This window comes from Protopterus annectens, chromosome 2.part0 (genome assembly GCF_019279795.1).
Source record: "Protopterus annectens isolate FY-2018-M chromosome 2.part0, PAN1.0, whole genome shotgun sequence".
In the NCBI taxonomy this organism is placed as follows: domain Eukaryota; kingdom Metazoa; phylum Chordata; order Ceratodontiformes; family Protopteridae; genus Protopterus; species Protopterus annectens.
The window spans coordinates 1,686,987,294-1,687,007,159 of record NC_056728.1 but is presented as its reverse complement, the minus strand read 5'-3'; the positions used below and the strand labels follow the sequence as shown (position 1 = coordinate 1,687,007,159).

General features: G+C 36.8%; 1 protein-coding gene across 3 annotated transcripts in view; it reads right to left on the bottom strand.

The window, feature by feature from the left end:
* Window positions 1-19,633, bottom strand: part of LOC122793577 (cytosolic phospholipase A2 gamma-like) — a 1,122,344-nt gene extending 1,102,711 nt beyond the window's left edge. For all 3 annotated transcript variants that reach the window (XM_044061746.1, XM_044061744.1, XM_044061745.1), the window contains exon 1: window positions 19,414-19,633. Coding sequence is in view for 2 of the 3 variants with exons in the window: in XM_044061744.1 (XP_043917679.1) it covers window positions 19,414-19,419 (6 nt within the window). In the remaining variant the exon portion in view is untranslated. The remainder of the gene's footprint in view (window positions 1-19,413) is intronic.
* Between the last annotated feature and the right edge of the window lie 233 nt (window positions 19,634-19,866).

The window sequence follows — 19,866 nt, the reverse complement described above, 5'->3', positions numbered from 1 at the left end:
GTGGTCAAGGATGGTTAAGAATGAGGAATTGAAGTATTCAACTGCTTCATTTAGAGGGAGAGATTTTAATGGTAACCAATTATATTGTTTCAGTTCTGTTTGGAAAAGTTCTGGGTTAAAGTTTTTGAGTGTATTGTTCTGAAAGTGTTAGGGAATATTATGTTGGTTTTATGTCTGATAATATAAGTTAGTGAATGGTCACTTTAGTCATCTTGAAGGGTTCCTGTTATGTAGGTTTGATGAGGAGTATTAGTAAGTATCCAATCCTGGGTACTTTCTTTGTTATAGAGTCTATTAGTTCTGGTAGGGCGTTTATAAGTTGTGAGAAGCCATATAGGTTAATATGGGTGGTGGGGTTTGTAGTACTACATGAATTCCAATCAATATTAAAGTCTCCAAGGACTATGGTTTCTTGTGGGAGATTAATAGAAAGCCAGTTAAGGATATACTCAAGTGTATTAATGTTATTTCCTGGGGGAAGATAAACACAGATGATATTTATGGCTTTACATGTGTTGACCTGAAGTTTGGAGATAATTATTTCTGCACTACTGTCCAAAGGTAGGTTGAGAGTTATAGTGCTGACTTGTAGCTCTGCTTTATATAGGACTGCTACCCCTCCTCCCTTTTTGGCAGTACGGTCAAGTCTAATGATATTGTAACCAGGTGGGGTGATTTCATTGTCTTTAATGGTAGGTTTTAGCCATGTTTCTGATAAACATAGGATGTCAAATAGGTGAACATGTAGGAGGGCATGAACTTGAGCAATTTCTTTGCAAATACTATGTACATTAAGATGTAGAGAGTGAGATGGAAGGTTTGGTAGGTGATAGGATCCTAGTTTTGTCTTGGTTGCTGTTTGCATAAGGGGGTAGTTAAGGCCAGGGTTGGGATGAATGTCCCCATCCAATAATGAGTGGGGAGTGTTAAATGTTTAGGCTGGAGAGGCTTACAATAATAGTCAAATAATTTTCTAGTTTTTAGGTTAGTGAACTTAATGTGTGCTAGTCTGTGATATTTGGCTAGTAGGTAACTGGGTTTGAAAATGAGGTTTAGGAAGTTTGGGGAGAAAGGTAATGCTGGTGTTGAGGTGTGTTTGGATGAGAAGGGAAGGGTAGAGTCGAGTGATTGTTCATAGGAGGTAAAGAGATAGGTGGTGGCTAGAGGAGGTAGGAGTGAAACCCAGATTAATAAATGTAATTTGTGAGGGATGATTGATATAGACATTTTAAAGGTTAGTGAGGTGAGAGAGAAATGGGAGGTAGGTCTTAAAAGCACTTAAGAGATATAGCAGTAGGTTGGGTATTAAAGCAAGGAGGGATGAGAGGTAGGTATTAGTGGGTGTGTTGTGAAAAAAAGGGGGTTGGGAGTGTTAATGATGTGCTTTGTATGATAGGAGTAGGTATAGAGGGGTGTGTCTTTTTAGAGGAATAAATGTAGGAGCACTGGGGGCGGGTGAGAATTGGGGGCAGGGGAGCGGATTGAGCCAGAAGGGCGAAAGGATCGGGTAGAGACAAGAGAGTAGACTGTCGAGGAAGACAATCAATGAAGTATGAGAATTCAGCAGGTAAGTCTGAAAGTGGGAAATGTAGAAGAAAGTTAAGAGGCTAGTAAGAAGATAACCAGGCTGTTAGAGGAGTAGAAGGTGATAAAGGATACCTTAGGACAAAGGAGAGATGGTGAAAGAGTAAGTCTGTAGAAAACTGGGGACAGAGCTCTGGAGGTACGGTTAACAATAGGGTAGGAAATTAATATACAGAAAGCTTGTAGTGAGACACCACCTAGTGGCCAGTCACTTTATTGCAACAGATAGGTCTCCTACAGAAGATGGCAGGCTAAGGGAGAGGTGGGGATGGACCAGATAGTGATAGAGAGTATATAAGCTGGAAGTAGGGGTTATTTAAAGAGATAAGTGTTAAGTGAGGGGGGGGGTTGGCTGTTGGCTAACCTGACTGGGAAGCTTGCCTATCCTAGCAGAGTCTTAATACATTCATATAATTGCAAATTACTCTTAGCTGTAACAATACATACTTTCACTGCCTTTTAAGAAGGGAAATGTCTCTCAGGGAGCTGGTAGGTTAATTCTTTAGTTTGAACTCATTTTCTGAGGCGTCCAGCAGGGTAAATTCAGGTGTTTGGTGCAGAGACAAACAGGAACACAAGGCTGGTAATACACAGAAAGAGAGAAAAGGTAGTGAGGCAGACAATACTACAACTAGAGAGCAGGTAAAGATATTTCTTAGACACAGTTGCATATGTTGTTTCAGGAAAAAAAATGTTAGTTTATCAAACTTCTAATGAACTCGAAAACTACACATACAGATAACTAGGATAAAAAGGAGTTGCATTTGCTAATTAAATAAGTTAATCCATTAACAAACAAACAAGAATTACATAATGTATCGGAACTTCTATGAACTCTAATACCTCCTTATAACACAGTCAGATAGCTAGGAAAAAAGAGCTGCATTTAAATAAATAATGCACTTACAAACTACTTTTTCATGTTCAGGACACTGTACATTAGGGGTACCTAGTCCTGGACAGTTTAAATACATAGACAAAAGTAATCAGGTAGTACTGCAGTGGATTATTCTTGGGTCGCTGTTTAGGTTTAAGCCTATGCATAGAAGTCGGCAAAGATTCCATTCAGTAGGTTCATGAATACATTTTGTTCTGGCTTTACTGTTTATTTAATAAAGGAAATAGATGCAAACTGTCGCTTTGGTAAAGATATTAATTGGGTACTAAGCGTCACATTGAGTGTTTAGGTAAACATCTGCGCTTAGAGAAGGGTAGGTCCAAAACAGTGGAATCGGTTCTTTCATACCTTTGTGGTCCACGCTAAATGGGATCAGTGAAATGCAGTAAAATACAGTGATAAGTATAAGGGTTCATTTCAGTTCTACACAAAGTATAAGGATTATTTTAACTCTGCACCTAGAAAGGGTAATAACACTTTTCTATAAGTTCCATGGTAGTACAGCCGCTTGTAACAGTCCCCGGTGCATGTCCCTTTGTAGGCTCAGCATATACTGCGCAGTGTGCTTTAGGGCAGTGTTAAAATAAATAAATCAATGCCGCACACAGGAATTCGCTGTATACATCTATACAAACCTTTATAGTGGTAATAAAGCATTACTACAAGGTTAAATAAACATTAGGGATAAAAGCAGAGGTAATATAATGTCTATAATTCGCTTTGCATATGATAACAGAGTGTGTACACAACCATGGCACATGAGCCGCTAATAACAGCCCCACGAGCACCACACTTACAATGAGCAAATTTGGAGCATTAAAGCTTACGTAATTGGTTAACTACACTCTTCACAAAACTAAGTTCATAGTATGTATCTAAACAAAGTTTTAAGGATTATATCAGCTATACAGAGGTTAACTCAAACACTAGTCAAAATAAATTAATTGTTTGTAAATATATGACATTATAAAGGCTCTAACGAGCTATATTATATAGAGTAAATCTGCACTGTGCTAGAGATAAGTAATGGTCCAGAGGACCTATTGTTGTTACTCTATAGACAAGGCAATAGGCTAACTGTGCATAGTAGTAGGGCAATAACCAGCAACAGTAGAATCTCTGGATTCAGTCACACGTGCTCAACGCTATTTAGGTAAAGCATTTGCAGCGAAAGCATAGCCCGCAACAAGTCGTAACACAGCAAACAGTTTAAAAGGATAAAGCATAAAATCTTCTCAATGAGCAAATGAACCTCAAGATACAGTCACACGTGCTCAACGCTGTATAGGTATATGCGTTTGCAGCGAGAGCGATGACCACAATCAAGTATTAACACAGCAAACAGTTTAAAAGTATAAAACCATGTAATCATTTCCAATAAACAGGCATTAACAAAAAAGCTTTGGTTCACTTACTGCAGGTCAAGCACCGAAGCAAGGAGCACAGCAGCCAGGTACAGGGTCGGAGAAGAAAGATGGCATCCCCTAGTGTGGGGCATATTTATAAGGTAAGAAAGGACGTAGGGGCTGAGGGGGAGGGAAAAAGACCATAAAGCAGGTATGGAGCAGAAGCCACGAGATAAGCAGTATTAGGTCAGGTAGGAGGTAGGAAAGGATAGTTTAAGAGGAGGAGCTCAGTGCTGGAGGTAGTAGACTAAGTAGGAAACAGTGAACGCAGTTATAAAGATAATCAAAGATGAGGAGAGGATACAGTACAGTACGTGCAGTAGTGAGATGACAAAGTTTTAGAGAGTTATAGAGAGGTAAGACAGTAGGATAACAAAGACAAGAAAGTAGACTGTCGAGGAAGACAATCAGTGAAGTATGAGAATTCAGCAGGTAAGTCTGAAAGTGGGAAATGTAGAAGAAAGTTAAGAGGCTAGTAAGAAGAGAATCAGGCTGTTAGAGGAGTAGAAGGTGATTAAGGATACCTTAGGACAAAGGAGAGATGGTGAAAGAGTAAGTCTGTAGAAAACTGGGGACAGAGTTCTGGAGGTATGGTTAACAATAGGGTAGGAAATTAATATACAGAAAGCTTGTAGTGAGACGTCACATAGTGGCCAGTCACTTTATTGCAACAGATAGGTCTCCTACAGTAGATGACAGGCTAAGGGAGAGGTGGGGATGGATCACATAGGGATAGAGAGTATATAAACTGGAAGTAGGGGTTATTTAAAGAGATAAATGTTAAGTGAGGGGGGGGTTGGCTGTTGGCTAACCTGACTAGGAAGCTTGCCTAACCTAGCAGAGTCTTAATACATTCATATAATTGCAAATTACTCTTAGCTGTAACAATACATACTTTCACTGCCTTTTAAGAAGGGAAATGTCTCTCAGGGAGCTGGTAGGTTAATTCTTTAGTTTGAACTAATTTTCTGAGGTGTCTAGCAGGGTAAATTCAGGTGTTTAGTGCAGGGACAAACAGGAACACAAGGTTTCACTGCCTTTTAAGAAGGGAAATGTCTCTCAGGGAGCTGGTAGGTTAATTCTTTAGTTTGAACTCATTTTCTGAGGCGTCCAGCAGGGTAAATTCAGGTGTTTGGTGCAGGGACAAACAGGAACACAAGGTGCAGGTCAAGTGCCGAAGCAGGGAGCACAGCAGCCAGGTACAGGGTCGGAGAATATTATTTTACATTTGCATTAAGAAGACTTTCATTATAAAAATAAAGTACCAACTTGAAAACCAAAACATGGGCTATGTCTTCATTATGTTTCTAAAATTAACAAATGATTGCTTCAGCTCCATTTATGCACATACTGTCTTACTGTCTGGACATTCTGGCAATACCACACCTGATATTGAAAAAGCCTAATAATATAAAGGTTTTAATAATTTACTTCATCTTGTTGCTCTCAGACATGCACTGCCCCCCAGTTAGCTATATGAATGATTGTTTAAGCTTTCACATATAGCTGACCCATTCTAAAATGATAGATATTTTCCATATATACTTCTGAGGCCTGATTATGAAGAAAGTAAAAGACATAATGGCCACATTAATGTATTTCAACTTATTGCTCAAGAAGGTGTACACTGCCCCTCCCCACAAGTCACAACCACTTACCAGTGGTAATGTAACTGCCCTGCACTTTCACACACAGTCTGAATCTCTACCTTCCCAAAAAGCCATAGCATTTAAACAATTAAATAGCTTCACCCTCCCTTCTCTGTCCTCTGTGTGATGAAAGTGAAATGAACAATGACACATTAATGTAATTCATATTGCTGCCCTCAGATACATGCACTGTCCCACCATCAAGAAGCTATATATCAATAACTTGTTTCATTTTAAACATGTAACTGACATTTCTTTTCACTCACATTCTTACTTCAAAAAGGCAGTCATTTTTGACAATCACCTCTAATGTGTGATTGTGAAGAAACTGAAATAAATAATGGCCACACCATTGTACTTCAATGGATTACTATCATTCACAACTACCCTTATCAGATCACTCTAAGGAAAAACAACAGCTGTGGAGAGCATTATTATAGCCACTATCCACAGATATAGCTGATTTCCTTCCAGTATTAATAAAAATAAATAAAAAAGTACGTATTCATGATGATCAAAGTGTTTGGTCTTGTTGACAAATCTAATGAAATGTCTGTTAATCACGTGGTAAGCACTAAGCTTGCTAGATGTTTCCTTACATAGGTGACATGGCACTGATTTCATAGCCAACTATTTTAGTGTGCGAGTGGGAAGGAAATGAGAAGCAAGGCTTTACACTTCAGGTTCTAATTATAACTCATACATGTTAAATACCCACTTTATCATAACCAGGGTCATGTATGTAGCTAATCCTGGAAGTCTGGATAGCACAGAATAAGTAACTGGAGAATGAATGTATGAATGAATGAATAAATATAACATCTTCATGGACTGTTTTTGGTGGGTTTGTGGGCTGCATGCAGCAAGCTGTAAACTTGACCTCTCTTGCTGGGTTTATGGGCTGCCTGCAGCAAGCTGGCTGCAAGCTTGACCTCTTTGGAATAAAACATAATATTTTTCTTTTTCAGAGGTATAGAATAACCCTGGAATGTTTTAGTATGTTACTAGCAAGGTGCACATCATGCAGTGGGGGCATAAATTGCATAAACATGCAAAATGAAAATACTATGCTGTGATTTAATTCTTTGTGATAAATGCCAAGGCCTGGCATAGCATAGTACCATAATAACTCACCAACATACATTTCAACTGTCTATTTTGGAGGAACTCTCTTATTGTCAGGCCTGATTTACCTCTGTACAGGATTCCTCTAGTTTTGGAAGCATGTCCATATTTTCAGGCTTGATTTACCCCTTCACACAATTTCCTGACCCCCCCCCCATCACATGTGGCTTTTGAAGCTGTCTAGTATGCAGAATCACATACTACTTGACCAATATACTAGTGGCAACAATAATTTAGATAAAGACGGGACACATCTTACATCTCCCGACTTCTGAATTTAAAATAAATGACCTTTTATGATAGAAGTTTACAATACAGTGTATTAAGTCTACAGATCTCTTTGATCATGCTCTTATATTTTTCCATTATTTTGTCATTCTATGTTTTGTGACACATGTTTCTGACTACTATCCCACATTCCTATGGAAGTAGGAACAGTTATGTGCTGTTTGGTATTCAAGTGATATGCTAATTAGATGCCCAGATTTTTAATTGGATATGGTTATTTTTCCAGGGCCATTGTTCCTATTTTCACTGTCAGCAGGTTGAGAGGTATGCTCACCACAGGTTCACATGTTTAGTCATTCTTGATCACATGTCAATTAATGAGGTGACGTCAACATCTCCTTTCTTAATGCCTGGCTTCATGGCACACAGAGATAAAGTCCTGACTATAACCCAGGTGACACAAGTTCAAGCAGCATTTTGGGTCTTAGACGGGTGTATTGAATGACCAAGAAATGTTAGCTCATCCACTCTTGGATGGAGGGGTAGCAGGCAGTCTGACCACTGCAGGACTGACAACAAGCATGTGCAAGTACCCAGAACATGGGACTGGGTTGGGGGCATGTGCTTGCTGTCTCTAAATCAGTGATGATAGCCTCTGATGTTCATGTACAGAAAAAGGCATGCATCAGTGAGATGTACTGTAGACCCTCTAGTGATGTGGGTGTGCATGTCAAGCAAAAGGGCCAAAAGGGGATAGGTTACGCCATATAGAAATACCCATTCCTCACCTCAGAGTATGATGTAGACTATGGAAGAAAGGGTGCTAGATAGTTCTTTGGCAAGCAAAGAATTTGGGATACCACTTAAACTTGGAATGCCCTGGTCTCAGTGTTAAAGCCAGATCCTTTGAGATATGAGTAGCCCCAGTCTCGCTAGGCAGAGAATGCATATAGGATGAACAAGGCACAAGCAACCTCTGTGCCTTCCTGTATGATGCCTCCCTCCAGTCAACTCCTTCCCTGGCATGACTGGGGACTCATCCCCCCACCCAAGGAATAAATTAGCTCAAGACCACATTTGTAGGGATGATGGCTACCAAGCAGGGAAGCAAAAAAAAAGTATTTCCCAATCGCAGCTGCTTACCTGCTTTCTGCTGTTCAAATGTCTGGTCCACCATATAGTAAATCAAAGTGCTCCTGCTGTTCCTAGGCCATCTGGTTCTCAAGGGACCTAGTCCTATATGAAACTACCAAATCAACTTTCATTTGTCACCGGCTTTCATTAAATAAGTAAAGTGGATGCAGACGTGGAAATCAAAAATAATGTTCCATGCAGTGTGATGCTTAGCAGTGCAGTTTTTAATTAGCAAGTTTAAAATGAAGTAGAGATCTAGACAACAATAAATCTTTGTAAAATATCTTATTGTGCTTACTACTTTGGAAAACGTGAACATCACCACCAGGCATTCACAGACATATCAGTTAACCATACTGCACACTTGTTATTCAGTCTCTACAAAAGATATGTCTCCATACAGTGATTCTCAAAGTTAACTCAAAATGCTATTTTTTTATAAAAATTTCTTTTTATTAAATATTGTTTCACCAAAAAAAAAAAAAAAATATATATATATATATATATATATATATATATATATATATATATATATATATATGTGTGTGGTACAGGTGATGTTACAGAATGCATACCATAAGCAAGTAATAATAGATATAATTAATATAATACTATAATAATAATAATAGATATTGCACACTTTACTAATTAACATTCAAATAAGGTAGAATTTCAATTTTGTGTTACTATGAGGATATGCTTATATTATGAGTTAGTTCAAGAACTTTTATCATATAACAGTTCTCTTGTAAATTATTTTACAACTGCGAGAAATACTAGGGGTATAAAATCAACCTATAGAATGATAACAATTTACTCTGCTAGACCTTATATACATATATACAAATATGTCACCTTAATTATTGTGGTTACTTATCTCAACTAAGTGATGTGTTTACTACTCTTATATAATTAGCATTTAATTTACTGTTTATGATAGAATATCAATTAATGCTTTGCAGTACCTCTGATAGTAGGTTTGGTTCTTCTGACTTTTTGCATAAAGTTTCTTGGCCAATATATGTTTTCTCGCCATGCTTTTATATTCTGACCAGGTTAGTCTTGATCTGTCTATCCAGTTTTTTGCTATGTAGGCTTTTAATAGGATGCATAATGCTATTATAATGTGTTTAGAGAAATTATTATTGCATTTGAATATATGTAGTATAGCTGTCTCCCATGACAACATGGATTTTGAATAGCCTGATTTCTCTAAAACGAATCTTAGTGAGCACCATAGTTTATAAACTGTTTTGCAGCTCCAAAAGATGCAGATGATATCTGCCTCTTTATTAGGACGAAAGTAGCTATAGGGTGACTTGGATGGGTTGAATTTGTTAAGGTGAACAGGTGTATAGGTATTGTTGAAGATCATGATCTGTGTGTATATTAACATTTTGTATGGTGTCAGTTTCATAGTATTTCTAATAGCCAATTCCTTTTGATTGTCTGTTATGGTATTATCTTTTCTTTCCCAAAACTTTGAAAAAAGAATCGTATTTTGATATTTAATATCTGCTATTAATTTATATGTATTTGATATCATTTTCTTTTTACTTAAAAGCAAATTTTGAACTTGTTGTGCTAAATTGACATCTTACTCAACTACACTGACATCTTTGGTTATAGTACTTATTAGGTACAAGATTTGTTTAATTATCAGTTTATATTTATTGCTTGCTTTAAGTAGTTTCATGATATTTTCCATTGAAAGGTTATTTAATTGGTAAAAATCCCACACTGTATCATTTTTTATTAAAGGGTATTTATCTAGGTTTACCATAGTGTTTGCTAACTTTATATGTGGGTTGTTATGTATTGATTGCAGAAGAGTAATTGTGCCTTTTAAATTTATTGATATCAATAGCTTCTTGAAAATTTCACAATTGTTTATTAAGATTGGGTGAATTTTTGTTGTCTTAAGAGTTTCTTGTTTTAAGAAGGGAATCATTTTTGGATTGACTTTATATGCTATAATATTCTGGTAAAATAATTTAATCCATAATGGATACCATTCATTACCTATTGGGTCATGACTGGCTATCTGCATGATGCGACTTGCATTAATAATTTCATAGTACAACTGAAAATTAGGAAGGCTTAAGCCGCCTTTTTCTTTTGAGGGTATTAGCTTATCATAGCTAATTCTTGTACTTTTTTGGGTACCATATGAATTTTGCCAGTCGACTTTTATTTTGTTGAAGAAGGTAACGGGAATTTTCATGAAAGTGGCATTCAGATGGTATAAAATCTTAGGCAATATGTTCATTTTTACAATTGAAGCTTTTGATAAGGTAGATAGTTTAAGCTTTCCCCATTTATTAATGTTACCGACTATATTCACCAAGCTTTAACTATATTATTATTGAACATATCCGATTGTGCATGGCTAAAATTTATACCTAAATATTTCAAAGCATATTGCACTTTAACATTAGTCTCCGGAAAGTAGAATTCCTTATGTCCCAGCGGGTTAATTGGATAAATAAATAAATGACTTCTTAGGATTCATTTCATAGTTTGATACTAGGGAAAACTCATCTATGGATGGCAGGATTTAATTTAAATCAGTATTGGGATATTGAAAGTAAATATTGAGATCGTCTGCAAAAGCTGTGTATTTTATTTGAGTTTTTGATACTGAAATAAGATGATGGTATGTTCTCTGGGTAATTTCCAGTAGTAATGTTTCTATATAAAAATTAAACAGGTTTGGTGAGAGTGGGCATCCCTGTCTGGTTCCATTAACTATTTGTATTGGGTTAGAAGTTTTTTTATTAATAAAAAGAGTTGTAGTTGCTTTCGTATATAACGTTTTAATCATTTTTATGTATTCTTTTAGGAATCCAAATTGATAAAGTACAAAGAGGAGAAATTTTTGATTGACTCTGTCAAAGGCTTTTGTTGCATCTACAAACCAAGTAACACTCGTGGAGGAAATAAGGCTCTGTAAAACTTTTTCACCAACGTTTAATCCACAAAGTCTGATTCACAGCAACACCAGGAACAAACCACAGATCAAAAGCACATTAACGCTGAATATCCACACTGCGTTTTCATTTACACAACTTCCTCAGATATGACTGAATAAAATCAAAGTATTCCGTACACCTTTAAATACACTTACTAATGACCATAATTGATTAATAAATTAAGGAATCATTTCATAATTAATTAATTGTGTACACTCCATAAGGAACCATACTACAACCTGAGTCAGTTCATAACACACTCTTTCTACATTAAAAAATGTTAAAAACATACATTACATTACACATTACTTCTAATAAATATTTATAAATAATTCTTCTAAAAATCTTTGTATTATAATGACATATTAAGTTCATTAATCAAATATAAAACACATCTATGTCAAGTATATATGTATTACTTAAACAAAAAGCGCCATCTCCTGGTGAAAAGGAGAATATTTCCTCACACTCCCCCATACACTCTAATCTACTATATAAAACGGAGCTGAGATTTAATAATACCTATAAAAACTACATTTTAGTTACTGAAATGCTGAATAATAATAATTACTAATCAAATCTTAATATCATAAATATTGAAACATCTTTAACTATTCCTCAAAGCTTAGCCGCTCTCATTTTTAATACAGGGGCAATGGATATGGTATCATTCAACCCTGGTGGTTTGTTGGCATCCAAATACAATTGCCACAAAAGTTCCTTATACTCAATAGAGGTTTCCCATGGTCCGCCTCTTATATCTCTATTTACTACTTCTAGCACAAAAAAAGTGAAAGAGGCTTGCTCGCAGTTCACTTTATGTCTATATAGGGCGTTGTTAATGCACTTGATCTTAATGTCATAATAGTGCTCATATATTCTATTTCTTAGTTTTCTCTCTGATTTCCCTATATAGAATGCATCACAAACTTTTCAAAAAGCTAAGTATATAATCCCACTTGTCTGGCAATTAGCATATTGTTTACTTTGGATTAACATATCCCTACTCTTAATATATAAGGTATCTTTGGGAAGTACAAAAACACATTGGTTACATCTTCCGCATTTGTATGTCCCTACCCTACCCTCTTTAGATTTGTTCTTCTGATATTTATTTTCAAAATAGTTTTTAAGGCTTTTACCTTTTCTATAGGTACACTTCAGAGGGGAAGAAAACAGGGACTCCAAATCAGATGTTTCCCCAAATTTAGTCCATTCACTTTCTATCATTTTTCTAATTTTCAAGGCTTCACCACTAAAATCCATTACAAAGTTATTTTTACCCTCATATTTCTCATTTTTCACACCTTGCTCTTGCCAATTCATTACACCTAGGATGGGCTTAAATTTACTATTCCTTCCCAACCTTACCTCCTCTTCAACTTCTTCAATTAATTTGTGGGGGTAACCTCTTGCCAAGAACATTCCCCTTAATTTCACACATTCTTCCCAAAAATCAATGTCCCTTGATGTCATTCGGCTACCCCTTACAAATTGTCCTTTAATAATGCCCTTCTTTTGGTGGTGAGGGTGTGCACTATTATAGGCAAGAAATGAATTTGAGTAACTCTCTTTTCTATACACTTTAGAGAAGAAATTATCATCTCCTTTACCTATAAAGATATCCAAATATTTTAAATTAACTTTATCCTTCACATAAGTAAATTTCAAAAAGTTAGTTGAATGGCTATATGCTCAAGGAAAGCAGCAAAATCATCATCTGTCCCTACCCAAAGGGAACACATATCATCCAGAAAGCATTTATATAGCTTCCAAAACTTTTTGAATGGGGAATTTAGAATATATTTATTTTCCCATGCTGAAAGGATGATATTAGTGTAAATAGGGGCACATCTTGCCCCCATTGCTACTCCCTTTGTTTGTTTGAAAAATTCCCCTTCATAATGCAAATAATTATTACTTAAAACTAACTTCCTGAAGGTCAAAATCAAGTAAAAATAATTATTACTAAATTTTTCATAACTAATCAGAGCTTCCTCGAACCACTGCAATCCTTCCTCATGCGGAATAGAGGAAAAAAGGTCGACAATATCTATGGTTATAAAAGTGATATTTCTATCAAACACTTCTTTCTTTAGGATTTGCAATGAGTCCCAAGAATCTTTAACAATACCTGGCCCTTCCTTTAATACAGCTTTAAGTTTTTCATCAAGCCATTTTGCTAATAGTGCAGTGACCAAGCCTTCAGATGCCACTATTGATCTCATTGGGTGGTTATCTACATTTTTGTGAACCTTTGGCACCCCAAAAATTGTAGGCACTCTGGGCTTATCCACCTTTAAGAATTTAAATGCATTTAAATCAATTGAGCCTTCAAGTACTAAATCATTCAAGGCCAGACAAATCTTTTTATTTCCTATATTAATTTCGTTTATTGAAACTCTTTCATATCTTTCATCATTTTCCAAAACCTCCAACATTTTGGATTCATAAAACACCTGGTCCATTAAGATGGTCCCTCCACCCTTATCTGGTTTTATAACCCTAATATCTAAATCATTTGTTAGGGTATACAATAAATCAGTTTCATCCTTAAATAAGTTAGGGACTGTCCAATTTTTAGAAAGTTCCTTCCTAATTTTCTTTTCCATCATTACCTCAAAATTTTTCAATTGCGGGTTCAAAGGAGGGTTAAATGTACTTTTTCTTTTAAGGGCATCATTATTAGGCCCACCAGCTTTTTGTCCTTGGAAGATAAGATCTAAATTTTTCTTCCTTAAAAACAGTTTCAAGTCTATAATGACCTTCCTAAGGTCCGCTTTTCTGTTTGGAACAAATTTCAACCCTTTAGTAAGCAAACTAAAAAAAGTTTCTGTAATATCTAAACCACTATAAATATAAATGCTGTATCCTTTGTATTTCCACATATACCCTTCTTTACTAATGGTGGCAGGGTCACAAGGAATTACCACTCTTGTCGGTTCCTGTTCCTGTAATGTGACCCCCCCCCCCTATACTGGTAGTTTTTTTGAGGATTCTTTTGGAAATTTTTTTGATAATTGTTCCTAATCCTTTCTGACCTTCTTAAAAGGGGGAGTCTTCCATATAATAATCCCCATTCTCTCCCTTCTCAGGGGTTCTCATACCTAGATGTCTAGCATCTACTGATAATGCATATTTATAGGTTCATAGGTAGGTACTAGGCTATCTGCCTGAGGGCATTTACAAGCCTAGCCAGAGTGTGTCGGCTTTCGCCACCCCATTGATTAATTAACTGATCCTCTGTCAAGCAGAGCCAATGACGTGATCCCAGGGGTGTATTTTCTGTTACCCATCCACTCGTCAAAGTTTCTCTTGAAGAGTGTTAGTGAGGGGCTCTGCCGAATGTAATTTGGAATTTTGCTCCAAAGCATGGGGAGTCTCTGTGACAGGAATCTATCCCTCCAGCATGTTCTATTTATTGTTGTGACGAGGTTTAGCTCACTAGAGCACGTGACTCACAGTGACTTGGATTTCTTTAGGTGGAGCATGCCCATCAATTCTGAGTTGAACATTTGCAAGTCAGGCAGAGATCACCTCTGAATAAGAAATATGCCACTGAGTACAGCCGGAGATTTTTCAGTCAGGCTGCATAGGACATATATTTGAGGTCAGTAATCCTCTTGGTGTGGTACTTTTGTGGTCTCTCCAGCTGTTGGAAGTGTCTTGTGAGGTACATCCAAATGGGGCATTGTACTCTATGATCGGTCTAATGAGTGACAAGTAGAGGAGCACTGCAACTGCTTTATTTCTAGATGCAAACCCTTTAGTAATGAGATGGGCCACATAGAAGGATTTCCTAACTACTTTGGCAATATGATTGTCAAAGGAGAGACTACTATCTACCTGGGTCCCCAGATCTCTTATTTACCTCTTCTGTATTAAGGGGGCTGCCACCTATGTGGTAATGTGTGGGTGTTTTGTTTTTCCCAAACAGGATGACTATGCATTTTTTGGCATTTAGCTTGAGGCCATGACTTTGACACCAGGTGTCCATCTGAGTAAGGCCCTTTTGGAGGATGTCCGTGTCAGCCGGAGAGTCAATTATGGCTCCCAGTTTGCAGTCATCAGCGAACTTGGTTAGCCATAGTCCTCCTGCCTTTGCCTGTACTTCTGAGATGTATATTTAGGGGATTTGTCCGTGGCATATAAGTGGGTTAGGGCATGGATGGTTAATGTGTTGTCCTTTACTTGTCTCTGACTCATAAAGCCTAGCTGTTCGGATGCAATTATAACTGGGGCTACTTTCTGTATCCTTTGTGCTAAAATTGTTGAGAAAATATCTTAATATCGATATTTATCAGAGCTATGGGTCTATAGTTGCTTGGATTTGTGGGATCTGTATTTGGTTTTGGGATAAGTACAGTTTTGGAACTGTTCAGATAAAGGTCTGCTATCCCAACTTTTATTATATAGTTGTATAATTTTAAAAGTACTGGTGTTATTTGTTGCTTAAAATGTTTATAAAATTCTGCTACATACCCATCAGGACCTGGAGCTTTCCCAGGTTTTAATTTATCAATAGCCTTATTTACTTCCTCTTCTGTGAATGGACTTTTGAGATTATTAGATTGAAAGTCATTAATCAGGGAATTCAAAGTTATCCACAAAGGTTTGGAATAGGCTGTCATTAATATGCTCTTGTGGACCATAAATTGTTTGAAATATTTCTTCGAAAATCCCTATTATTTCAATATCAGAGTTATACATTTTGTCTTTATATTTTATTTCTTGTATTTTACATGTGGGGTTCCTTAAGTTGATAAGTCCTGCTAACATTTTGGAAGGGGTTTGAGCCCACTCCGCATATTTGTGTAGCTCATAATGTCACTTGACTACGAACATCTGCATATTCCTGTCTGCTGCAGTTGTTGTCAAGTATAGAACTGCAATGCAATAAGGAGAAGTGGGAGAAAGGGACAGGTTATACAACCTAAAGTCATTGCGATAAATCACACCAACTACATGTTCTCATGCTTTTTGGAATGTGCATAGTTCATACATACACAAACTTTTCAACATCCAGACATTATCTTATAAATAGCATTATTTCAGTACTGCCATTTTTTTATTTGTTAATAAGGAAAATCCACCATACACAATGCTAACGTAGCAGACAAATGTAGACTAGAGACTCAAACTTAGGATAATAGGATGAAGCTGATCAGCAATTCACAGCTTTGATCTTCTGAGTCTTGACTGTTTATTTTGTATATAGACAGACATTTCTAACACTATCTAATGTCTTTGGTCAGACACAAATGGACATGCTAGCAAAACAGGGCTTCCACTTCTGCAATGGCCATGAATATTTATCTTTCTTCATGGCTTCTAGGATTATATTTCTTGAACACTGACAATTCAAAACAAGAGACATTCAATAATTGAAGCTAAAAAAATACTGTTCTTATTAATTTTCCTTTGTGTCTACTGACATAGCAATAGGTAGATATTACTGATCTGTACACAATATAATGTCTGTTTGTACTGGTGGTAGAGGTGAAGTCAGATGGTGAAGTAGGTGTAAAACTGAATAATGTGTTCTCTGTGTGAGGAGCATATTGTAATCATTCTTCATACAGCAGTGAAGAAATCATTCTATGTAGCGCAACTTATAAACAAAGTTATGGAATCTAGTTCCAAGGAAGTCATTGTTCCACTGTATTCTGCATTCTTCAGACCTATCATTGAGTACAGTGCCCCCTCTGGTATGTACCTAACCAGGCATATCCAACAAATGGAAAATCCACAGAGGTTCCTCACTAAAAGAATACAGGGCGTAATATGTCCAATGCAGACCGCCTCAAGGCCCTATCCCTGTATTCTGTCTCCTACAGGCTATTGAGGAGAGATCTATGCCTAGCATACACAGCATTGTGTGACCCCACTCTGATGGACTTCCTGTATATCTGCAGAACAAACAGCACCAGAATTACCCATTCAAAAGACTTAAACCTTGCCTGTGATATAAATAGGGCCTGCTGGAGAGACAGGTATGTGTCCTAAAAACTACTCTGTCCCTGGAATAGACTCCCTGTCTATGTGAAGCAGAGCTCCTTCCTAATGCAATTCAAGTGTAACTTGGACAGTTGGATGGGGAACAGGAAATTCATCCCTGGTTTGACATCTATGTCTATAATGGACACAGGCAGCCTGTATATGGTTCATCTCCCTGGCTCCTGCTTGTAATTGTTTCATCTCCCATACCCCTGCTTACACTTATCAAGTATACCAGAACTTGTCAGAGATTTGGGAAGCATGGCTTGACTTAAAAAGCTCCTTGTGGTCATTAGCCTAGTAAACAGCTGTGAACCTATTAAAGTTATTCCATCACTCAATGTGGCTTAGAAATCTTTCAACTCCCTCTCCAAACGCCATGCCTACTTGCATCCTTACAGACAAGAAACATAAATCTCATGACTTTTCATTCAACTCTCATATGTGTTCTTGTTTATAAAAGCATTACTTTCTTTAAAATATTAATTTTTATTATTTATTTTTTTGTGGGGAGGGTCTTTCAAAAACTTACAACTTTATATCAAAAGAAAGCTATTCCAGTTATTATCTCATTTCAGATATAGTAAACCAATTATAGACTAGGTAAACTAAAAGCTGCAAGACCAAACAGATTTAAGCATTAAAAACAAGACAAATATAAACGTGTTGCAAAACAGAATTCTGCTTAAACATGCCAAGCTGTAATAAACTGAAGTTTCTTCAGTATAACTGTCGCAGATAGTCATCTACTCAGTTACACTTTGTGTGTCATTTCATTTTTGACTGCAGGTCTGTACCATCCTTTAATTTTCGGAAACTAAACACAAAAAAATGTAACTTTATATGCTAGAATTGTAAACTTCCATCACAGTAAAATATATATATAATGAATGATTTGGGATGCTATCTTCATCATTGTAATGTGGGTTTTGTTCTGATTGTAAGAAGTGAAACTTTAGAAAATGAAAAACTACTTAATTTGTTTCTTCTAACCAGAAAATAGTTCTGTAGACCACTTTCTTACATTGCTGAGTTAATGCATTCATCAGTGAATGTGGATGGCAATAACTAGCTGGAGTGACATAGACATCTGAATAGGGTTACCACCTGTCGCACTTTGCGAGGGACAGTCCCTCTTTGGGCAGTTGTGTCCTGACAAAAAATATTAAAAGTGGCAAATGTCCTGAGATTGTAGGACATAATTATATCCCATGTTTTATGTAATAGTTACATAAAATAGTTATTTCTGTATCTAAAATACCTAAAAGTTACAAGAAAAAGAATAAGCAACAAAACTGCTACAAGAATAAGCTTTTATTTAGGCAAACAAGTTAAGTTCTATCCTTTGTACTGACCGTGGGTATGTGTCAGCCTGTAAAATCTGATGTGTGCCCCGAAAATGTCCCACTTTGGCCATTTGAAAAGGTGACAACCCTACATCTGAATGAGAGCTCATGCATGAAGCAAAAATGTGCAATATGTAAAATTAGTTCATGCAGAGCTTGCTTCAACTGCCATGTTGTTTGCATGTGCATATAATTGAAATCCAGTTATCTATGGCTTAGATAAAAAAATAAGAAATTATATTGCTATCTTAATTCAAAACACCGCAGTTTACATTACAGACAACTGTTTCAGGTCTTAGCATATAGATAAAAAGCTAATTTTGTTGCACTGTTTTCTTACTCTGTATTACATGATTTGCAGCTTCTACATTTTCACAAAAATTATAAAAGATAAAACGGTACTTAGTATTTTTTGTGGTTGCAACTTTCGCTTATTTCGGTACAAGTGAGGCCATGAAACAGTGTAAAGTGGCATTCAGAGTGTGTATTGCTGAGGAATAATTTCGGATTACCTTCGGGAACAAAAACTGTGGAGAAAGCCCTCTTCCTGTTTTTTTTTCATGCTTGCATTGCCGTGCCTGCTGTTGGTGTGATGGACGGACTGCATTCACTGTGTGGAAGGAATCCTTCACAGAAGGCAAACACATACATAGCAGTGATGGTTTTAGTGGCATTTATTTTGTTAACAATTTGTAAATACAATAATGGTTAAAAGTAAGCAAGTGTGGGTTAAACAATTTCTCAGTGTCTGTTTTACTTCTCTGAAGAATTTCTTCTGCAGGTTCAAAATGAGACAAACGACAGTATGACAGGTGCCATGAAAAGTGAAGCGTGCCTGTGTAATGCACGCAAAAAAAAACAGGAAGATGGTTTTCTCCACTGTCTCTGTTCCCAAAGGTAATCTGAAGTTATTTCCCAGCAAAACACACTCTGAACACCACTTTACAGTAAATGTAAAGTTTTGGGGCACTACTACACATTTACAAAGACAGTTTCAATTGCTTCATGTACTCCAACCTGTGGTGGTATGCGGATAAAACTGACGCAGCAGTAAGGGTTAAAAATGGTGCTTACCTGCATAATTTTTAATATTGCCGGTAATGCTCCTAAGGGAGAGTGCCAAATATGCAGCTTTCAGAATACTTTTTTATTTTTGTCAGCAATGCGTACCTTAAGTACTATACTGGGGCCCTGTGTCACTGAATCTATACTTATTTGCTTCTTTTTGGGGGGCAATTACATTGTTTTATCTTCTGAAGCGTCCTGCGATCAGTCAGGCCAGATAAGACCGCCCACAGTCTAATGTCATCAGGCACCCCCCCCCCCCTCTCCACCCTCCCTTCTTTGGTAATGATCATGCTTGACCTTTCCCAAAATTATTTTCATTTCCTAGGGAAAACAGATGCAGTTTGTTATTGGTTCCGATCTAGTTTACTCTCTAAAGCTTGTTTGCGGAATTGATTTCCCTTGTTCATCTTTCTGAGGTGTGTGCATAGACGTATTTCAAAAGCTGTGGCTGTGTTAAGG